This window comes from Perognathus longimembris, chromosome 13, assembly GCF_023159225.1.
Source record: "Perognathus longimembris pacificus isolate PPM17 chromosome 13, ASM2315922v1, whole genome shotgun sequence".
In the NCBI taxonomy this organism is placed as follows: domain Eukaryota; kingdom Metazoa; phylum Chordata; class Mammalia; order Rodentia; family Heteromyidae; genus Perognathus; species Perognathus longimembris.
Window position 1 is genome coordinate 1,986,225 of NC_063173.1, and position 17,585 is coordinate 2,003,809.

Sequence of the window (17,585 nt, forward strand, 5' to 3'; positions counted from 1 at the left end):
ACTTGAACTCCAAGGAAGGACCTAGCTTTGGGCTTCTCTGTCACCTTCTCAGTTGGATCATTCCTAAGTTTTGTGAGACTCAGTATCTTCATCAATACACTAATAGATAATAACCTTCATCATGATTCTCCTTAAGAATTGTTTTGAATATTAAACAATGGCCAATGTGTTACTCATATGAAAGTAAATGATTCGGGGAATGCAAGAAGACAATATAAGTGGCAATCATAGTATATCCGATAAGGACCTGACAAAGAGCAGCAAGAAAGCAGCAGCAGCTACAGCAATAACCAGCAATCTCCACCATTACTGTCCACCGGCTAGCAGTTACTGTATGCCAGGGAGTGGATCCAATCTTCTATTTATGTTATCTCAGTAAAACCTAACAATCCTGTAAAGTGAAAGTGATGAATTACATTTTCACATAAGGAAACTGAGTTTGACATGGATAAGAAAATGGCCCATAATCACAATCCGTGCTTTCAAACCACTGAAGCCAATGGCTCTCCCTCCCAGTATGCTCTTTTTACTACTATGTAGATTCTCTTCAAAAACAGACTTGAAAAATGATTGTTTGATTTATAACTGGATGACTTCCCAGCACCAACATGCTAATCTTCCTATAGGTGACAAAATCTCTGCTCTTCCCAGCTGGATAACCCCCCAATAATTGCTCCCTCACAAAGACAAGAGCATCCGCTAAAGATTTACACTCCTGGGCCAGGGAATGAGGCCTTCCTGACCGCACTGCATTAGCCACTGCTAATGGACCTTCTCCCATTCATAGTTGTGTAACCACAGGCAGGCACATAATGAAGTCAAGATTCTCTTTCCTGTGGCCAGCTTCTCACACAGACAGCCTCCGGGATTTCCAGGAAGCACTCATCTTCTGCCTGCCTTCTAGCACGGGTTATAGAGCCCGTGAGGACAGAAACATGACCAGAGGGGGCCTCGTAACTACTTCAGATCTACTGGAGGCTCTGGAGACTGAAACACATAGTATTTGGAGGCCAAAGAAACTAAACAGGAAAAGTTCTCATAACTTTACTTATGTAACTGTAACACCCACGCCCTGTTCATCACCTTTATAATAAATGTAACCCAGTCCCTGCTAACCACTAAGCTTTGCTTAGTAGTTATTTATGTACACTAGCCTCAAAATCCTTATCTATGAGAAGAAAGTATTATCTACTTCAAAGGGGTTTCTTTTTAGGACTAGTCTTATCTCTCTTTTATTTTTATCTCTGCAACAGAGTCACATCTTTAAAACTGGAATGCTAACACTACCTTTTAACACCTCACTATTTTTACTTAAGGCAGCTTCCTGTCACCATTGTAAGAATTTTAGACATACATTGTGGAAATTATAAGCTCTTAAATTCACATGAGATTTTAATGTGTAAATGCTAGCACAGGGCTGAATCTTTCACATAATTCTTAGCATGAGACATAGCATAAAACAAAAGCCGACTAAATACTTTGTGAAGTTAATGTGTATGAGTAAAAATAAACATACAGCTCTTAAAGTTTAAACATATAGCTCTTAAAGTGCATTTTCACATGCACTGCTTTACTGAATTATTTCAAGACTTTAGTTTAGGCTGAGAGATGTCAAAAAACTTTCCCAAAGTAACATAAATATTTTAGGGTAAGCTGGGCACAGTAGTGCGTACCTGTAATCCCAGCTCTCAGGAAGCTGAGGCAGGAAAATCAAAAGCTCAAGGCCAACCTTGACTATATAGGCAAGACCCTATCTCAAAAAAAAAAAAAAAAAGTCTAAGGCAAGCATCTATATCACATCAAATTAATCAATAAGTTCTTAATGATGTTTTAAAATTGGCTTACTTTCAATATTTGCCTTTAGCAATTTTAAGAGACTAAGGGCTGGGAATGTGGCCTAGTGGTAGAATGCTTGCCTAGCACCATTGGCAGGAGGTACCGCTCTCATTTTCCGAGCTAAGAACTATTTCCAGGCAGCTGCCAACCACTCCTGCTCTGCAATTCATCAGAGTAGACTGCAGGAAAATCCAAGAACTCTGTATGCCTTCACGGCATTCACTTCTGGGCAATGTTCTGAGTCCTTCCCTCTTTGCTGCTGAAACAAGATCTTAGTGACCGGGCTTTAGCAGTGAGGTCAGAACTCTTCCGTCTTAAGGACTATGAGGTGGGATCCTGGACACAGAGTAACAGAAAGACCAGATTCGATTAGACTAAACTCAACTAGACGAGGAGTGACGAGACGTGGGTTTAAATGGCTTATTTTGTACAAGCAATTTCCTACCGAGTAACACAAGACCTCTTGGGCAATATCAACCTCCTAAAACCTAGACTTCCACCTTTTTCTTTCTTCTTAAATGCCATCACTCACTTGGATGTCATCTTCATGCTCAGCCACCAAATGCTGCCAACTAACTGCTAAGTATCTCTCAAATCCGTCTATTTCTTTCCATCTGTACTATGCTATCACCTTAATCCAGATCACTGTCACTTACCCGTAACTACACAATAACCTCCTGACTACCCTGGGCCGCTCTTACCATGCCACTCAATCTGTTCTCCACACTGTAGCTATGATGACTTTTCTGAAAGCTCTAAGTCTCATGTTAGATTGCTATTTGATTTTAGCTTGGTACAGGAAGAAACTACAAATGTCCTTGGTGAGCTAAGAAGGGCTAGAAACTAACGCCAAACAAAGAGAAAATGTAGAACTGAAAGAACAACAGGGGTTGACGACTCTTACCTCCTGTCCTGTGGCCACATCCATTGCAGTGTACACAGTCCCCGAAGCACTAAACACAGGAGGGGGAGAGAAACACAGGTGTTCAATGAAATGATAACTTTAATGTAGCTTTAAAACACAGTGTGGCAGGCTGGGGATATGGCCTAGTGGCAAGAGTGCTTGCCTCGTAAACATGAGGCCCTGGGTTCGATTCCCCAGCACCACATATACAGAAAATGGCCAGAAGTGGCGCTGTGGCTCAAGTGGCAGAGTGCTAGCCTTGAGCAAAAAAGAAGCCAGGGACAGTGCTCAGGCCCTGAGTTCGGCCTAGGACTGGCCAAAAAAATAAAAAATAAAACACAGTGTGGCAATGTACGTTTTGGTGACAACAGCAAATATAAGTCCTCTCTCTCTCTCTCTCTCTCTCGTTCTTTTTTTGTCAGTTGTGGGGCCTGAACTCAGGCTGTGGGTGCTGCCCTTGAATTTTTCTGCTCAAGGCTGGGGCTGTACCACTTTGAGCCACAGCTCCACTCCTGTCATTCTTGTATTTGAGAGGCACTATTTGGTAGTAAAAACAAGAGCAGTATTCAGCTCTAAGACTCTATCCCCTAACCAATCTTTTTTGTTGTACTGGAGTTTGAACTTGGGCCTTGCACATGTTAGGCTAAGGTATTCTACCTCTGGCCCAGTTTACTTTTTTGTCTTTTTGTGATGGTGCTAAGGGCTTTCTGATGGTTAACTAGAGGTAAGAGTCTCCCAAATTTTTCTGTTGACCTCAAACTATGATCTTCAATTTCTCTGCCTAGGATTAGTAACTGGGATTAGAGGTGGGAGCCACCACACTGGGTATCTAAAATAATCTTGACATTCACTTCCCCCTCTGACGTTATGGGATATCAAGGGACTTTAATCTAACTTTCAATCATTTATCCTGTCAAGAGGATAAGTCTATTTTATTTTCTGTAGTTTATATTATTAAATAGGTTCTTAGTTGTCACATTTTCAAATATAAAATGATATTAAATGCACATTTCAAAAAAAAAAAACAACAACCAACACTCCTAGAAAGTTGGATACTACTTCTGTCCCACCTTCAAGGTGAGAATAATCCAGTTAGGGTACTGGTGCATACCTGTAATCCCAGCTACTTGGAAGTGGACACTAGAGATTGATGTGTTAAAGGCCAATCTAGGCAAAGTGTGACCCTATGAGGCAAACCTAGGCAGTCACTATAACCCCATTTCAAACACAAAATAAAAACAAAAAGGTCAGAGGCATAGGTCAAGTGACAGGCTTTTCTAACAAGTGTGAGGCCTTGGAAAAGTACTTCAAGTACTGAATAAAAAAAATCCTACTGTGTGCATGTATGTATGTACACACAAACAGATAGGATATAGTGAAAGAAATGCTATGAGAATAATCATGTTCATCTGTAAAAATCAGAATCCCCATTTTATGCTGATTTATGTAGCACATTACAATACATATTTGTAACTATACATGCCATATGTCAACTACATATGATGCAACCTGAAGATAAGTTATCTAGACTTCTGCCAAGAATGCATTCAGGAAAGTCCTGAGGGTTTATTTCCAAGAGAATTCCAAGAGTCCATTCAGGGGGGAAAGCTACTTTAAGAATGCCTTTCAGTTTAACTAGTACTCTTGAATTGGAAGCCTAGCTACTGCCTGGAAACTGGCCATAAAGTAGAACTAGTTATCAAATAAGGATGGCTTATTTGTATTGGCAGTTACTTTTTTACAACTGCATCATCCTGCCTGATCATGTCCCATTACAAAGTGTACGTTAGACACGGTCTCCACATCCTTTACCCTGTCCATGATCCTATCATAAGCACCACTCTTAAAGAGCAAACATGCTCAAGCATTGGGGGACTGGACATTTGGGTCTGTCTCCATATTACATTAGAAAGTTATTGAGGCCTGGTTTGTATTTTACTTCTCCCTTTGAACCGACGTAATGATTAGACATGTGAAACATAACTGACTTCAGGTCTTAAAGGGGATGTGAGGGGCAAGCCAAAATTATAATAGTTTCAATTCATAATACTGGTGCAACACACGGTTTTTAGCTGTGGAATATGGAAGCCACCGTGTAGAGGATCAGTAAATATTTCATTCTTGCTTTAGCACTAATGGATCAAGGAAAGCAAAGAATATTTACAGATGTTCCCTATTTATAGGTCTTATGTATCTATTTCAATAAACAGATATTTTGGAGGCAAAGATCTTTAATCTACCGTCCTTCTTCCCTAAATTACAGATGAAGACACTGAAGTTCAGAGAAGGAATCTGACTTCTCCACACTCGTCCATGTACCTTTTTGCTACATTCTTTTTTTTTTTTTTTTTTTTTTTTGTGCCAGTCCTGGGCCTTGGACTCAGGGCCTGAGCACTGTCCCTGGCTTCTTTTTGCTCAAGGCTAGTACTCTGCCACTTGAGCCACAGCGCCCCTTCTGGCTGTTTTCTGTATATGTGGTGCTGGGGAATCGAACCCAGGGCCTCATGTATACGAGGCAGGCACTCTTGCCACTAGGCCATATCCCCAGCCCTTCTGCTACATTCTTAATGCCTAGACTTAAATACCTAAAGAAAATGCCACCTACATTACTCTATAAAGAAGCAAAATTATTTTTCCTCAGGACGTTAACTATCTTATATCAGTTGAGACACCAAAAAAAAGTATATCTAGCTAGAAAAACCTTCAAATCAGGGGAAAAATGATTTACTCAATCCAAAATTGTTCTGAGTATTAAACTAAATGATAGATGTGAATACCAATAAATTCCTATATAGAATACACCAAAAGAAAACTGAAACAAAACTTCAATGCCCTCAGTATCAATATTTTTATTCCACTAACACTGACAGCCTACTACAAGCCAGACTTTTTATTCCAGTTTCCTTTTAATTTCAGCTCTTTTAGTAATTCTATAGGAATATCATTACTTTCATTTTTTAATATAGAGGTACAACTTACCAAAGTAATATACACAAAGGTTAAACATACAATTGATGACTTTGTGTGTCTGTGTGCCGATCCTGGAACTTGAACTCAGGACCCAAGTGGTGTCCTTAAGCTTTTTGGAGTGTGTGCTAGTCCTGGGTCTTGAACTCAGGGTCTAGGTGCTATCCCTGAGCATTTTTGCTCAAGGCTGGTGCTTTACCACTTGTGCCACAACTCCTCTTCTGGCTTTTTTTTATTAGTTAATTGGAGGTAAGAATCTCATGGACTTTCTTATTTAGGCAGGTTTTGAACTGTAATCCTCAGATTTCAGCCTCGAGTAGCTAGGATTACTGTCCTGAGCCAGCAATGCCTGGCAACTTGGTGTTTTTCACATGGGCAAACAATCTGTATCGGCCATCAAGATCACCACAGAAAGTTCCTTTCACCTCAATGTCTTATTCCCATTCTGACAACTGCTATCATGTATTAGTTTGGTCTATTCTTGTATTTCATATGAATAGAATCATACAGGATCTCATCTTTGTGTGGCTTGTTGTATTCAACATAATGGCCAAACATCTGTAAAAAACTTACAAACATAATTGTTTGCCTTTCTATCTCCTCTGTCCCTGAGGCCCTTGAGGGCAGGAACGGTGCCTGGAGCCATACTACTCTCAGTACCTCGCACACAAGAGGAACTCAGGTAAGACTTGCTGCGTTCAGTAATAAGGGGACAGCTTTTAAGTTGCAGTAAAGGAGCTACAGAGCAGAAGTCATGAATACTGGCATCCACTTAGCAATACAGTTCCGCTCACATGAGCCTTTAGAAGGTTTACAGCTCTGGTGTTCTCTCTCATACTGGTGCTGATAAGTCACAGTGCTGGGACAAACAAAGTCTATCTGGACAATCAGGGTTATAATCAGATAGCTGGTTTGGTGCTAAGAAAATACATGGTTCTCGTACTCTCTCTGGAGGGACATTTTTAGCAATATGGTCAGCTAATAGGACATCTCTCATATACGAACAATTCTGGCAAACCTGAGGTCAGCCTTACGCCCTCCGGATGGGCGAGGGAAGTGATGAGGAAAGATTTAGAAGTGGCTAAACAAAGGGAAAATCATACATCTCGGCACAGTTTTGACTCATTTCTTTGAGGAAAGACAGCGCCCTACTCACCCTTGTCCAATCTTCTCAAACCGTGTGTACTTCTTCTTAGGATCGCCCACGCTCACTATGCTCCCTTTGAAAGAAACAGACAGCATCAATCAGTTTTCTTTTTTCAGATCAAGATACAAACAGACCCTCGAATCCCTCAAATGCCCACAATTGGCAAAGATTAAAGAAATGCCTATAATATCCCCAAATATCCTAAGCAAGCCCTAAGGTGTTCCCCAGTAAGTCCCCACCAAAAGTTTTACCTCGTCGACGTCTTATTCATGATAATCTACCTAATTTCTAACCCTCTAAAAGCTACTCATTCATCTTTAATTGATTCTCTCATTCAACAAATACTTATATTTCCTATGTATGTTGGGGACCAGGAATAAAGACAGATATTAGATGACATAAAAATTGATAATTGTAATAAATGCTAAAGAGACAGAGAAAGAGGCCCAAAAACAGACTGGAAAGGCTTGACAAAAGAGCTATCGGAGCCAAGTTTTAGAAAATCAGTACAAGTCAGCCAGACAGAGAAAGCTATGATGAGGTTTACAGCAGGCAATACTTTGCAAGTCCAAACCCACAGGTAGGAGAGCCCCATGGGTTTCACAGCTTGTCCTGCAGAGATGGGGAGCTGAGGCCCACAAAAGGGGAGGTATTTCCTTCAGGCCACCCACAGCAAACCTGTGTCAGGCTAGTAAGGCGCACAGGGGCCTGGTTTTTAAATCTCCCAGACCAATATGCTTTTCTAGTGATACTAATTACAAGGATTTCATACTTCCCACATAGAGCATCTAATCTGGGTGTAATGACTCAAATCTTAATATGCTTAATTTTTAAATGGGGGGATGAGGACGGAGGAGGCACAGAGAACAGTAGGAAATTGTCCAAAACACAAGTCAATAGCAAGGCTGGGGCTTCAACACAAGCATCCAAACTTCTCGGGCCAGTCACCTGGGAGTTTATACTTGAGTACTATTGTTTAAAAACAAAAACCTGGCATAGGGTTCAAGATCATAGACTGGTTTAAACAGATGACCAAGTAAGTGCCTTTTAATTCATCATTTTATGAGGACTCTGGGCAAGGGCAATTTTTAATAGTGGGAAAACATTTCTTGAAAAGTCAAACAAGAATTATTAGGATGAGGAAAGAGGACTGTTCAAAAAAGAAATGTACTCATTATGTGACTTACAGAGTTATAACCCCCTCTAGGGGCTGGGGATATAGCCTAGTGGCAAGAGTACCTGCCTCGGATACACGAGGCCCTAGGTTCGATTCCCCAGCACCACATATACAGAAAACGGCCAGAAGCGGCGCTGTGGCTCAAGTGGCAGAGTGCTAGCCTTGAGCGGGAAGAAGCCAGGGACAGTGCTCAGGCCCTGAGTCCAAGGCCCAGGACTGGCCAAAAAAAAAAAAAATATATATATATATATTTATATATATTTTTATATATATATATTTATATATATATAAATATTTATATATATATTTATATATATATTTATATATATTTATATATATATATATATATAAAACCCCCTCTATACACCACCTTTTCAATAACAATTTTTAAAAAAGAATTATTAGGAAGGGGTGGGAGGTGTGGCTCAGTTGGTAGAGCACTAGCCAATGAGTAAAAGCATCAGGTACTGAGTTCGAGTCCCAGTCTTAGACCAAAAAGAAAGGGGGGAGAGGTGGAAGGAAGGAAGGGAGGGAGGGAGGGAGGGAGGGAGGGAGGGAGGGAGGGAGGGAGGGAGGGAGGAATGACTAATTATTAGGATAAAATAGAGAATTACTAAAGAACCAGAAGCTTCAGCTTTAGAAAGTCATACCAGTTTACAAACTTAAGTCAAATCAGTCATATCAAATCCTTTATGGAAGAAAAGTAGACATAGTAAGTAAATAGATCAACGGCTTTGTTAGACCAGGTACAGTGGCTTATGCTTGTAATCTCAGCTACTCAGGAGACAGAGATCAGGAAGATATTAGTTTGAGACCAGTTTTATGAGTCTCCACCTCAACAAATTACCTAAGTATAGGAGCGATAAAGATCCAGGCTTGCCTCAGGCAAAAACACAAGAACTTTTCCAGGAAAAAAAAAACAAAAAAAAACAGCTAAAAGAAAAAAAGGGTTGGAGGTATATCTCAAAATCAGAGAATACCTACCTACCCAGCAAGCCTGAAACTCCAGTACCACAGAAATAAAGGCTTTGTCTAATCACTTTTTTCCCAAGCCAACAGACCAATTTAGTTCTTCCTGGCAATATAATTTTTCTGTCATTTATTGAAACACAGAAATATATAGTGATGTATCTCCATTTCTGATTGCTAAGAAAAACGAAATGGAAGTTTCCATCTGATAGGAAGAGAGAACATGGTCCACTTGCAAGAACACAAGCGTGTAATTCTGACCTCAGTCTTCTAACCTACTTTGTGATTTGGGGCAGAATATTTAGCATCTCTGAGTCAAAAAAAATAACAACAACAACAAAAAAAAAAACCTTAGCTAAGCTGGGTGCTAGTGGCTCATGCCTAGCTACTCAGGAGGCTGAGATCTGAGGATCACAGTTCCAAGCCAGCCTGGGCAGGAAAGTCCATGAGACTCTTATCTCCCATCAACCACTCAGAAAAAGCCTGAAGTGGTACTGTGGCTTAAGTGGTAGAATGCTAGCCTTGAGCAAAAGAAACTCAGGGATAGTGCCCAGGCACTAAGGACTAGCAAAAAAACAAAAACAAACTTAACCAAATATGAGGCTCATAAGGCCCATCTGTCATCACAGAGTTAATATGAGAATGAAATGAAAAAAATCAAATAAATATCCTTGTCATTTGCTACGTTACACGGTACAGGTTCACAATATGTTAGTTTCCATTTATTCTTTTCCTACAACCACAATGGCAAGTCTGTTTTTTAAGTCAATGGCAAACATCAATAGCCAAGCACAGTGTCCTTTCTCACCAGGTATAGGCAAGGCCTCAATCTTTCTCAATATAATAGTCTACACTAGTCACTAGACAAAAGCTATTTGTCATCTCAGAAACCCTCAAAGTGAGTTATCCATACTTTTTTTTTACCATAATCCCATCCCCACATGGTTTCCAACCCACGCTGGCAAGACAAGAAAAGAAGAGAGGCTACAGGGTGAGACAAAGCACCATCTATGTCCAGGCTACCAGGCAAGACCAGTCAACCACATGAATCAAACCTACAGCCTGGAGCTTTACAGCAGCCTAACTCCATCTTCACAATTTGACCAGTCATGGATCAGAAAGTTGGAAGGCGAAAAGGCTTACGTAATTTCTCTAAGATCTCCTCATCAGACATTTTGGGTTTCTTCTTCTGCTTCTCAATATTCCGGGTCAATGCATCTGGTGGAGTGGTGTTATTCTCAGTAGGTGAAATGGGAGATGTAGCCACATCCCGAGTTGGAGTGATAGGAAGTGGTTCAATCACAGAGCGTGTATATACCTGCATCATTGGTGCAAAATTTTGGCAAAGCCAGTCTTTGTTAGCATAGTGAAATCTCTTCTACATGTGCAATTAGAACATCAACAAGTGAACATCCCCACCCCAAATTCATCCTTTCTCTTGAGTCAATATCTGTATTATTGCTCTGTGTACCCAGATCCTTTCACTTGGAAGGAATCTTGATCTCACTGCACTGAGGGTCTCAGCACTGAAGATAACCAAAAGGGAGTAGGCAACACTCAGTAGAAATTTATAAGCTATTCTACCGTTAGAGGGAAACTCTCTCATCTATAAGAATTTGTCTTTCAGAGATGAATGAAATCTCCCATTCTCACAGCATTGCTAACAGAATACTTAACATTATTGTTTCCCTCTTTAGCTCCTGAACACTAAGGGAGAAGGAACTCGCCTTGTTCTTCAAAAGGCAGTGATATGTAATGGATTAGAACACAGATTCAAAGCTTCACTGCCTAGGCTCAAGTCCCAACTTTCATTCTTCAGGTTTCCATGACTTGGGGTAGGTTACTTAATTTTCTTATAGACCAGTTTCCTCATCTTTAAAACAGTGATAACAATAGCACCTATCTTATGGAATTGTAAGAATAGATTAATATGTATAAAAGTATTGACTCATGTTCTACAGATACTAAGTACCCAAGTTTTAGCCTTTAAAGATGTATTTCCTATTCACCCATTGGCTTAACAAACATTTTCTGGGAATCTAGAACAGAACAAAATGCTGCCCCCATACTCTCATTTCTGTGGCGGAGGTGAGAAAGGCATAGTTACAATAAAGAAAGAGACTTGTGATAAGTAAGGAGCAAACTATATACTACCGAGGTTCAGAGAAAGTAATCCAAAGCTAGCCTCCCTTCCCTTAGAGATGCTTCAAGGTATCAGGTTTTAAAAAAAATTACAATAAAGGGGGGGAGGCAGGGGAAAAATTAGGGAAGAGGTAACAAGTTGGATTAGAAATGTACTCACTGCCTTACGTATGAAATGGTAACCCCTCTGTACTTCACTTTGACAAGAAAAAAAAATCACAATTATCTTAAGATCGTCTATAAGCTCTTCAAGGACAGGAGACATCTGTCCCTCTATCCCTGAGTTCCTCCATCTAACCACTTACCCAACAAAAGCATTCAGATACATAAATGGCAGATGGAATCAATGAATAAATAAATGAGATCCTTCCGCTGGGCTGACTTCCTGACTACTTTAGCATAATGATTCCTCAAATTTCTATTCTTGCACCTGTAAACAAACTACCTCCCAGTTACCAAACCTATTCTGCCAAGCTTTGTCCTCTTTCTCTGCTTATCCTCATTTGACTCCTTGAAGAAAGAAATTATGCTTATTCCTTATTTAATATTCTCCTTATCTGGTTCCTGGCACTGGTCTGCCCACAGGAACCTGTACTTGGGGTTAATTACTGCTGTCAAATGTTGGCTCTTTTGTTTACTAAGTGACATCTCTAAGCTGCTTCTATAAATCAAGAACCAACTATACGTTTTCAGAGACGAATGCTTCAAAGAGAAATGAATCCATTCCGTTATTCAATATTTATGCCCTCTGATGTCTGCCAAGAGCTACGTTAAGTACGTAAATACATATACATGGATTTCCTCTACTTTGGAGAATTCACAGCTCAGAAGGAAAGAATGTTTTAAAAGAATATACTGGCAAACTCAAATAGGCCATATGGATGTGAGAAATTCTGACAAGTCATTAATTTTCAAGCACATTTTTCCTTATGGTGACTTGGTGTCCTGTAGACAAGGTGATTCTACAGATCCTGTTTACAGCTTCTTACCCTGAGAGGTCATCTAATCCCCTTGGATTTGTTCTCTCATAGTTATTTAGCCAACTTCTGCTTAGACACTTCTCTCTATAATCTACTCTAGGAAGTGGCGCCGTGGCTCAAGTGGTAGAGTACTAGCCTTGAGCTGAAGTGCCAGGCCCAGAGTTCAAGCACCAGGACAAAAAAAAAAAAAAAGAAAAGCAAAAAAAACCCCAAAAAACAAATAGCCTTGGGATATGCTCTACTTTAGAGGCAGCCTGTAGTACTACCGAACTTAAGTGCTAGATGGTTCTTTGATTATGGAGTTCTCCTCATAATAAAAAGCCCAAATAAGAAACCTGAGAAGAGACTCAACTGATGGGAGTTCAAGAGTTGAATGAAGCTAACTCAAGCAAAAGGCACAGGAGGCAGACTGTGCAAAGTGAGGGTGAAGGACTGTGGTTCTTATGAATGAGATGCAGGAACTTCAAAGGAAGTTAAATACAAATCACTGCCAACATCCGTGGTCAAAATGCACTCCTAATGCCCTGAATATTAATAGCACTAACGTATTTATAAGTTCTCCTGGGCCTTTCAGTATCACCAATGTTGCTCTAACAGGCTGAGCAATGCACATTTAGCAGAGAAGAAACAATCTGAAGCAAGATAATTTGATGCTTCCCAGGAGAGTGGAATGATTTATGTTAGCCTTGAACTAAGTTACACTAGTTCTGTGTATCTTCCAATATGTGGAGAACAGGCTAAGTAAATCAAAGCTGGATTATCAATGACCAATTACCTTGAAACTTTGGGACTATCCATAAATCAGTGATAAACATACCACTTCTCTTTCATCCTACAGAAACAGCTTCAAGAAAGGTGATCCGGTGATTATACCAGCTCTAAAAATCTAAGGTCTCCCTCCAATTAGGATAACAAACTTCTTTGCCTCAGTGCCAACCCCTGCCTGCTCTTCCTCTTCACTGTAATGAAACAGAAAGCTATCCAGGTCACCACAGACTTACAGACTTTGTGTGCTCTGGGCGTGGAGCAATCACTGGAGGAGAGGTGGCATCATCATCATCATCTTCATCCTCCGAAACCGGTGGCACCGCAGGGGTCTCAGACACGGTCTTCACATTCTAGCAGGAAAGAAAAGCCCAATTCGCCTGGTCAGCTGACAGAGAACTTAAAAGGGGTGAGGATCTTCAATTCCCCCAGAAGAAACTCCATCCTGGTATTCCTTGTGAAATCCTGTTCGTCTCTGAGCTCCCCACCAGTGTGCGGCCAGTCTCGCTCGGCAGCATCCTCCTTTAGCCATCCTGGTCCACTCAGCCTGGGGACTCCGTCCACCCAAAGCCTCCCCATGGAATGGGAAATGAGCTAGCTAACTGCTTCCTACCTACCTCCTGACAGCTGAACCTTGAAAACAAGCTCGCAGTTGCTTCTTTTAAAAAAATTAACACATACTAACTATATAGAGGGATTCATACTATTTACACGCACTCATTTGGTGTACTTTGGTTATATCTACCCCCACTATTAATCTTTTTAAAAAAAAATTTTCTGCTCCCTTTTAATATAATTTTTGGGCTGGGATGTAGCTCAGTGGCAAAGTGCTTGTCTAACAAGTACAACTCCTGGGTTCGATCCCCAGTACTGGAAATTAAAAAAAGAAAAGATAATTTTTGATGGGATTCCTTATCTTACTGTTACATATTCACGTAATGTTCTCTGATTATATTCACCCCTATCACCCTCTCTTCTGACCTTCTCTCCTGTCAATGTGTTCCACAGTCTTCCTTTTTACTCATGTAAAGCTTTATTTTTCCTCCCTGCAGTTTTAGGATTGAATCCAAGGCCTCAAATATGCTAGACTAACAAACCTTCTAGTCCAATTCCTTTTTTTTTTTTGGCCAGTCCTGGGCCTTGGACTCAGGGCCTAAGCACTGTCCCTGGCTTCTTCCCGCTCAAGGCTAGCACTCTGCCACTTGAGCCACAGCGCCACTTCTGGCCGTTTTCTGTATATGTGGTGCTGGGGAATCGAACCTAGGGCCTCGGGTATACCGAGGCAGGCACTCTTGCCACTAGGCTATATCCCCAGCCCCCCCAATTCCTTTTTAATCTACAAATTTCACTCTTCACACTAAACAGGAAATGAAATCTATAGGAAAGGAATAAAAGGGTTTTGATTTTTCAAAATTTACTACAATTTCTCATTCTTTGTAACACCAGAAAAGGAAATCTGAGTAGCATTTTTCCCTCTCTTTTTTCCTTTACCAATCTCCTGACTCTAATATGTCACCAGTGGCCCTTGCCCTCATTCTCAAGGTGTAGAACATCAGGATCTAAAAAGGACAAAGAGTTTCTCCAGACTAGATGTTACCTATTGTCCTGAGAGTGTGCCCTACCTTAGGATGAATCTTACAAACACCACCAAATAGATCTGGATTTTTCCATCCAAACTTTAATAGTGGCAGATTTTAGGGCAAGTTCAGGCAAAGGTAACAGACTGGTAGTGTTTACCACAGATTCAAGAGACAAAGTGGCTCCAAAACACAAGACTTTTAATGCTTTAGCATTAGCACCAGAGAGATTTAATCCAACATTTTCAAAGTACCTACTTTATGCTTAGTAAGAAGCTGTGATTGGCACTGCAGATATAAAGGTATAAAAACAACACAAGATGCTCCATGTCCTATCAGGGACAGAAGTAAATTCTCCTCCTGCCTACCAAATGAGGCTCCTGAGAAAAGGAAGTCAAGAGTCTAAAGACAAGGATAAATGAAGAACAGGAGAAGTTTAAACTACAGCTACATTTGTTATTCTAAGAAAAACTGGCAGCCTCATGGATTCTAACAGCTCCTCTAGGACAGGACATAATTTATAGTTCGATGGTGCCAAGCATATGTAAGCAACTAGCTGTGGTGACCACAGGCAATAAATCTATCTTCTTGGTCTGAAAGCTCCTCATTTGAGGAATATGAAAGAAGATAATTAATACAAGTTGAAGGTTATACACTTATACACACACACACACACACACACACACACACACACACACACACGTTTTGTCAAGGCATGGTCTGACATAGCTTATACTGGTGACCAAAGCTCATGACCTTGCCCTCATCCCCACAGGGCTTGGGTTTTCAGTGCTTGCTACCACACTTGGCTGATTATGGTAGAAAATGTTGGATTAAATCTCGCTGGTGCTAATGCTAAAGCATCTCATCAAAAAGTCTTGTGTCTTGGAGCCACTTTGTCTCCTGATTCTGTGGTAAACACTACCATTTTCAAAGTACCTACTTTATGCTTAGTAAGAAGCTGTGATTGGCACTGCAGATATAAAGATATAAAAACAACACAAGATGCTCCATGAGAGAAATTTAGTGGGCGACAACAACTGACTAGTATATGGAATCAGCATGAGTTTCCCCTGCAGGTATGTAAGTATGTCTCTCTACTGTTCTCCCTGAATGACAGGACTGCTTCAGTCTGACAATTATGGAAAGGTGGTTATTGGTCAAGAATTATTTTAGGGCATGTACACATGGAAAAGCAGATAGTACAGAGACTCCTTTTCTCCCTGTGTCTAAGTACTAAACACTTCTCTTGGGATTCAAGATTTTAATACATTTTCTTCGGCTGTAGAGCTACTTTTCCTTTTGTTTCCTTCATATGTGTGGTCAAAATCTGCAATTAACTTCAGTTGCTTTCCTTCCTTCTCAGCCCTGATTATGCCCACAATAGTCTTACTCAAGTAAGCAGTCTACTTGCTTGAGAAAATTACCTGACTTTAGCTTTAAAGTCAGACTCACCTGCCCTTTGTAATGGGAAAACTACCCTGTTATTTCAACACTAAATGTAAAATTTTACTCTTTTAATTTTTTTTAGATGTGGTGATACTGGGTAGTGAACTTGGAGCCACCCTTGGAGTTACCCCTAAGCCACCCCCACCCCAGTCCGTTTGCTTTTACTTTGCTTTTCAGAAAGAACTTCTCTCTCTTATCCAACCAGTTTAGATCCCTGATCCTTTTACCTCCACTTTCTGAATAGGAAGGATTACAACATATACCATCATACCTGGTTTAATTTACTTAAGTTTTAAAGATGCCCCAAGATTACTTTTTGCTTCTTTGTTGTTGTTTTTTAACTTCCTGCTTCTTGAGCACATTCTTTGAGTCCATTTTCTCAGGACCTACTTTTGTTTGTTTTGTTTTGTTTTTGTTGCCAGTCCTGGGGCATGGACTCAGGGCCTGAGCACTATCCCTGGCTTCTTTTTGTTCAAGGCTAGCACTCTACCATTTGAGCCACAGCGCCACTTCTGGCTTTTTTCTTTATCTATGTGGTGCTGAAGAATCAAACCCAGGGCCTCATGTACATGATGCGAGCACTTTACCTCTAGGCCATATTCCCAGCCCCCGGGACCTACTTTTATCTTCCTCGTTTTCTCTCCCACTTTTTTAGTTGAGTTTCTGTTTGAGACAGACTCGTGTAGCCCAGACAGATCTTGCACTCACAACCCTACAACAGCCTTCCCACTTGCAAGGATTACAGGTAAGGACTAACTATGCATAGCTTCCACTTAACACTGAGATTGCTGCTCCAATCAATCTTATCTAATTTCTGTGTTTCATGAGCTCCTCAAAACAGTTGTTACATCATGTTTTTGTTTTGGAGCATTTAAAAATATATTTTAATACTAATAAATATTTAACAGTAACATTTTTATTTTTGAAATATTATTTATAATATATCTTATGAAATAAAACTTTATAAAATTAAGAAACTTTGGCTGGTAAGAGATGAGCACATAAACTCAGTCTAATACTCTGAATGAATCTCCAAAAAACCTTTCTGGTACATCACTTTAAAATGCACATCCAACTACATCAATTGTTTACTTAAAACAGTTCCTTACTTTTTTCCCTTAATATATTGCATCTTTAACAAGCTGGCTTTTGTTCATGCCGTCTCTCAGATAAGAAAGCAGTGACCCTTTCTCATTACCTGGGTTTGCCTGATACTGTATTATAAATCGTGGTCTTATCATTTAATTGTGTGAGATCAAGCGCAAAGACTTCACCAGCCCTTGACACTTCAGCATCCACAGAACCTATCCCATGGCAATATTTGTTGTGCTTTTTTGAGACAGGATCTGGTAGTGTAGTCCACACTGGATTTGAACTTGTTGGCCTCCTGAAAGCTGGGATTACAGATATGTATCATTATGCCTGCTGGTATTCATTTTTAAATGAGAATCAGCTACTAAAATATTCAGCAATGATACTCACTAGACACTATGTTGGAAATGAACTATACTACTCGGGGATAAGGAGGGTTGGGAGGAGAAAGACTGGGAGAAAATGAAGGAGGGGGTAATAACACTGCTCAAAAAGAAAATGTACTCATTACTTGACTTATGTAACTGTATCCCCTCTGTACATCACCTTTACAGTTACACACACACACACACACACAGAA

The 17,585-nt window shown here is 40.3% G+C and overlaps 1 protein-coding gene across 4 annotated transcripts in view; it reads right to left on the reverse strand.

Moving 5' to 3' along the window:
* The window catches only part of Pak1 (p21 (RAC1) activated kinase 1), a 110,286-nt gene that overhangs the window by 15,321 nt on the left and 77,380 nt on the right, over positions 1–17,585 (reverse strand). For all 4 annotated transcript variants that reach the window (XM_048361647.1, XM_048361646.1, XM_048361645.1 and 1 more), the window contains 4 exons: positions 13,124–13,240; positions 10,144–10,318; positions 6,864–6,927; positions 2,741–2,789 (listed from right to left, as the gene is read on the reverse strand). In XM_048361647.1, the coding sequence (XP_048217604.1) occupies positions 2,741–2,789; positions 6,864–6,927; positions 10,144–10,318; positions 13,124–13,240 (405 nt within the window). The remainder of the gene's footprint in view (positions 1–2,740; positions 2,790–6,863; positions 6,928–10,143; positions 10,319–13,123; positions 13,241–17,585) is intronic.